A 6,000-nucleotide genomic window follows, 5' to 3' on the forward strand; every position below is an offset into this window, starting at 1 on the left:
CTGTGCCCTGACACACTACTTTTCTTAATAACAACAGTTTCACTATTTGTACCCCACCCATATGACTGGGTTGTCCCAGCCACTCTGACTTGCTTCCAGCATAATAAAAGCACATCAAACATTAAAAACTTCCCAATGCAGGGCTGCCCTCAGATGTCTTTGGAAAGTTGTATAGTTGTTTATCTTTTTGACACCTGATGGGAGGCTGCTCCACAGGGAGGATGCCACTGCAAAGAAGCCCCTCTGCCTGGTTCCCTTTAACTTCACTTCTTGCAGTGAGAGAATTACCACAAGGCCCTCGAAGTTGGACCCTTAGTTTCTGGGCTGGACGATGGGGGTGGAGACGTTCCTTCAGGGCAGGGACTTGGAGGAACCATGTGGTGCCATTCCTTCTTCAGCTTAAAGTGATACATTCCAGACTCATGTTCAGGTCCTCCATGAGAAATGAGCAAGGGAGTTTAGAGCTTGCAATGTTTTAGGTCAAGGTCCTATTTTATCCTACACACAACTTGCTTTAAATTTGAAGTACCTGCCCTATGTCCTCAGGGCAGGGCAGGTTAAACAATAATAATGCCTACACTGAACCCTCTTTATTTGAAAGCCAGCCCAAGCATGCTGTCTTCTCCCCAGCCTCACCACCTGCAAAAAAGCAAACATGACTCTGCAAGAGAGACCAGATCTGAGGGCCTTATCCTTGCAATTTCAAGCTTATAAACCCTGCAGGGGATTTTATCAGGATGCTTCTTTTCCTGTGTCTGACTGAAGCCGTGTACCCACCATACATTTAAAGCACATTCTCAGTCCTCCAAAAGTCCTGGGGGTTGTAGTTTGTTAAAGGGTAAACTACAGTTTCCAGGATTCTTCCTGGGAGGGAGCAGAGAATGTGTTTCAAAGGTGCTTTACGTATGTGTTGTGTCCACAGCCCAGAACAAACTCCTCACCACTTGACTAAACGTACTCCTTTTCCAAAGTCTACATTCTCCAAAATCCCAGAGCCCTGTGGTCTATTTAAGGTCCTTAAAGTGGGTCACAGCCCCACCCCCCAATGTTGCTTCTTTCTAGCTCCCATGTTATTTCTGCTTTTCAGGAGGTGTTAATAATGTCGCAGAAACAGTTCTCCCTTCACCCTTCCTCCACTCCTTTTGAAGGACTCAGGCAGGCAAAACAGGGTGAAATAGCACCCATGAGATCCTTGTCACAGAACTAGCAGCTGTGCCCAGTTGGCATCAAAGGACAGGGGAGCATGCTTATTGCACCTGGCAGCCATGACATGCAGAGGGATGGCGACTACAACATGCGCCTGAGTGGTAGCATCTTGTACAAGCACTTGCTCTGAAGCGAGCTTTGTAACTTTTCAGATTCACAAAACTGGGGGTGGGGGACAGCAACCTTTCAAAGCAGGGGAGGGCTATCATGGCACCCACAAGAGCAGCCTGGTGTGGCTCATTTCGGGTGCCCCTTCACCAGCCACAGCCTCCAATATCGGGGGGGGGGGTTCCTGTTTGGCAGTCTGCTCTCCTTCCACCCATCTTTGGAAACTGGCCACCCCCACCCAGAGTCTTATACATCATTGTTCTGCTTATAAATGTTTACTAAGTGTTGAGAATATTTTGGTTTTTTCCTTAATTACAATTGTAATTGGCTTTTCCCCTCCCTCTTTTTTTTCTCTTTTTTGTTTTTATTTTTCAACCTCCCCTCCCCCTTTTCCCTGTTGCCATATTTGCTTTGCACTGTGGTTGCATGCTGGGTCCTGCCCTCCCCTGATGTCTCCTCCCATGACGTCACCATGGCTTGTCACTGTGACCCCCGGCATGCATCCTCCCCGCCCCGCCACACGTCACCGTGGTTACACAAAATGCTCCGCCCTCCTGTTATGTCGCTTCCATGGCTTCCTACTGAAAAAAGTTCCCATGATGCACGGTGCTACGCCCACCACTGTTTCTGCAGCAACATCACCTGCCACCAGCGTTCCTTTCGCTGCAACTGCTACAGCCAATCAGGTTTGGCCCTTTCAAATAGCTTTGTTTTGCAATGTTCAGATATTGTGCAGGAGCCACACTCACATGGGGCAGAGTGCCTTTTTCGCAGTTAAGGGGGTTAGGAGTGGGGCATGGCATCATCATGCTTGTTAACTGTTTGCCCAGCACCCACCTGCCGAGGCCATTCATGTGGAGTCACAACAGTTAACAGCTGTCTCTTTAAAGGTCTCGGGGGGGGGAGTGTTTGTGAGGGGTGGGGTGCTCTTTTTCACATGACCACAGGTGCAAATGTAGAGACTTTTAACATGAGTAGCACCCCCATGATAAGGTGTTTTTATTTTGGTTGCTCAGGCATTTTATTATGCAAAGTTGTTTCTTTTGAAATCTGATGGTTGTGTCTATATTTTGATAATTTTATGCAAGCGTCCCAATAGCTTGACCTCACCCCCAAAGATGCACTCCTCCATTGTCTCCCAACACAGAGAGATGCCAACTGTTTTTAAAGTCTGGTTTCATTTTTTAAAAAAATTAAAATACTTTTTTTTTTTTTACCATTTTAGGTAAACCGCTTAGATATATTATTATTTTATTAAGCAGTATATAATTCTTGCTAAATGAATGGAATTAAACAAGCAGTTCTACAAAAATGCCCACGTAGAGCATTCATCTTGTGAGGAGTGCTGTCAGTGGCATCTCTGTAGCAGACATGCCATTAGAAGTATTTACATTCCCCTCCCCCTTCTGTCATCTTCAGTTGTGGGTAAGGGGTCACCATCCCATGGAATATGAAGTTCTTGGGTGGTTCTAGAAGTAGGAGATTGGTGGAGTGGGTGAGGAGGACCCTGTCACATTAAAGGTCAAGTCTGACAGGGAGAAGCACTTGAAGAATAGAAGCATTCCCTGCCTGATCATCTGAGCTGTGCTGGGAAATTGCATTGAGCTACAATGTGGGGTTTGTTTATTTTTAATCTTTGATAGATTCATTCATGTCTCTTCTGCTTTGTGTTCTGAAACAGAAGCATCACATCAAGGTTCTCTTCTTTGAAGTGTTTCAGCCCAGATAGAAAGCAGAAATAAAAAAGAACTATTAGTTTTTAAAAATAATAATAAATAATGGTTTTGAATGGGAAAAGATGTTTGCTTCTTCCACTCACCCATCCCAACCATTAATATATATTGTGTCAGCAGGAAGTTCCATCTTTCTTCTTCTAATATTTATAATCTGATATAACTTTGGGGCATTTAGGTGCAAGCATCTTTTTGCCTTATAAGGAAATGGAGAAAGAATTGCTCTCAAAACTGTAAACATTCCAGATGCTGCTTCAGAAATCCAGAATGCTTTGCATAAATTCATTTTTTTTGAAAGAGCTAGGGAAAGGTTTAGTGCAGATGCAGTCCTTGTATGCATGACAATAATAACACTGGTTGTATACTCAATGCATTGCAAATGTCACATTTGGGATTTGTTGTAGCAAGTTCCCTCTTCGCCCCCCTTTGTTATGGAGTGCCAATAACCATACTGAGCCTCTAGCCACAAATTGACACAAGCACCCATCTTACAGTAGTGGAGGGACAATTTTAAGCATACTAATGCTTAAAAGATGTTATTTTACTCTTTTCTTATTCTGGTATATGGAGAGCATTCCTATGGATATGCAACATTAAAAAAAACAACCTTTTCAGTTTCGAACCCAATAGTGTGGGTTGTTCAACTCTCTAACTGCAGACATATACCCATGTCATAAAAGCAATATTCAGCAAGTCCACGGCCATGGCCTCTCAAAATTAAGCGATTGAGTGGATATATAGACATTGGCACCTTTTTTATAGCTGCCAGAGAAGAAAATAATTTATCCATCATTTTATCCACTGAGTCACCCTAGACATTATCAGGGATTAGGGGCCGTGTTTATCAACTCTCCAAACCAATTGTACTTTTTCCTTTAAAATGACTGAGTGGTGAACAGACAGGGTGAGTATCAAGGAAATATTTTAACAGGAAATCTTCTTTTCCATTTTCATTGCAGATATCCCAGTTATCAGTAGATGAACTAAACAGCAGCATGTTTGTGTCACAAATGTAGAAGCAAACAACGGAAAAGTAAGTTCATCTGAAGTTCTCCCTTCAGCCATGGCACACTGGGATCTCACACCAGAGTCATTCCTGCAGACTGAGAACCAGATCTGCACATTCAGAAGAACCCCATGGCTCAGCCTTCCTTGGACTGAGACCCATTTCAGTTTTATTCTTTTATTTTATTCTATGCCACCCATGTGACTGGGTTGCCCCAGACACTCTGGGTGGCTTGCAACAGATATAAAAACACAATTAAGCATCAAACATTAAATCACACCAATGGTCCATCTAGTTCAGTACTGTTTACACTGACTGGCAGTTCTCACGTAGGGACAACCCTAATCCTACCTGGAGATACCAGGGATTGAGCAGGGCACCTTCTAGATGCAAAATAGATGTTCTGCCACTGAGCTGTGGCCCTTCCTCTTGGTCTGATTCAGCAGGGCTCTTGTGTTCTTTTCGAGTCTCTCTTTTATCACTTGTTTGCTTTCTCTCATTCCAGCAAACTATGTCAGAATCATGAACCTGAAATCATGGAGTTACTGGATTTTCCTGTCTTTGGTGGGAAGCTGCCTCTGGGCTCTCTGTGTATATATGCCCATCCTTTCCTCCTCTACAGCATCTACAGTAAGCCTACTGCAGCCTACATGTTAACCAAAAACTGGTCCATGGGAATGTCAAACTTTTTTTTAAGCACTATAGAGAAACAATTAACAAAACAGCACTCTGTTATACAAGGCATAGAAGTAAGTAGAGAACTATAACAATAGACTTTTATAACATCTTACTTTAACACACTTTTAAAAAAGAATATTTTTTTCCTGACTACCATCAAGAGAAAGTGTCCTCCTGCACAGTGGACTTACTGGTTTATTATTCTATTTTCGATGGATAAATGTTTGTCTGTTTTCAAAGTGTTATCTTACTGTTTTGTTTACATCCTAGTCTATTATTGATTTGTTTGGAGAGACAAAAGAAGAAAAGATGTACATCATTATCAAGTATACTCAACACCGGGGGTTTTCATTATCATAATGTCTTACATTTTCATATACTGTGGTCGTTATGGGTTTCTCCTCTTTTTTCTTTCCTTTTTTTTAAAAAAAAAGAATGACAAGCTAAGAATGTTATACTGGGAAACAGGAATGGTGTGCTTTTAAAAAAGCAAGAGACAAGAATGTTCAGATATAGATTCGTATCAGGCTAGTTATTTAGAAACCTCCATCTGAAAAATAGACTCTCCCTCCAAAATGGAGTCTCTAATAAATTAATAAAAATAAACAATACTTGCAAAAGTTGTGAAGGGATTTGCTGTCAGTTTAGGAAGGGGGAATGTAAAGTGAAATGGATCAAAACAGGGTCAAGCCCGCAAGGCCAAGATGGCAGAAAAGCACCTGGCAAAAGAGATTTCTGCCTTTAAGTGCCACTTTAAGCTCCAATTGGTGCACAGCATATCTTGAAAGTTTACCAACACGGGGTTTTTTTAAGTGACATCAAGAAGTATGACCAGTTTATGGAAAATGAGGTTTTCTTGCCATTGAGATGAAAGTATTCTGCTAATATGCAGACCCCATTGAGATATAGAACAGAAAAACACACATAAATTTCCATTCAAATGTAAGCAGCCCATCTCCACATCCCATGCTTAGCCCAGGAAAGTAGTACCAAACTGCAGCCTCACTCCTCCATTAGGTTGTATCTTTGTGCAGATGGGAGCAGGGATTGCTCTTGAGGGAGCAGCCTTATAGTGATTTCTGGAAAGAGAATAAAGTAGGAGACAGACCAAATAGTTTGGTTTAAATTCATCCAGATGTTTCTTTCAAAGACGTCACTGTTTTGGGTGTGTGCTTGGAACCATGTTTTGACATCCTTGCAATGCCGGTTAAGGAGCTGAGTTCAGATTCTAATCTGTGTGATACTGACTGTGAATACAGTGTTTAGAAG

At 42.2% G+C, this 6,000-nt stretch overlaps 1 protein-coding gene across 7 annotated transcripts in view; it reads left to right on the forward strand.

The window, feature by feature from the left end:
* MBNL3 (muscleblind like splicing regulator 3) overlaps positions 1 to 5,351 on the forward strand; it is a 112,242-nt gene extending 106,891 nt beyond the window's left edge. For 5 of the 7 annotated variants that reach the window (XM_081846815.1, XM_081846811.1, XM_081846812.1 and 2 more), the window contains 3 exons: positions 1,906 to 2,000; positions 4,007 to 4,080; positions 4,559 to 5,351. In XM_081846815.1, coding sequence (XP_081702941.1) covers positions 1,906 to 2,000; positions 4,007 to 4,063 — 152 coding nt within the window. In that variant the 3' untranslated portion in view covers positions 4,064 to 4,080; positions 4,559 to 5,351. The remainder of the gene's footprint in view (positions 1 to 1,905; positions 2,001 to 4,006; positions 4,081 to 4,558) is intronic. The other 2 variants (XR_014152473.1, XR_014152474.1) reach the window with 1 other exon arrangement.
* Positions 5,352 to 6,000: the final 649 nt, after the last annotated feature.

The sequence above is a fragment of the Podarcis erhardii genome, assembly GCF_964252035.2.
Source record: "Podarcis erhardii genome assembly, chromosome: Z".
Lineage (NCBI taxonomy): Eukaryota > Metazoa > Chordata > Lepidosauria > Squamata > Lacertidae > Podarcis > Podarcis erhardii.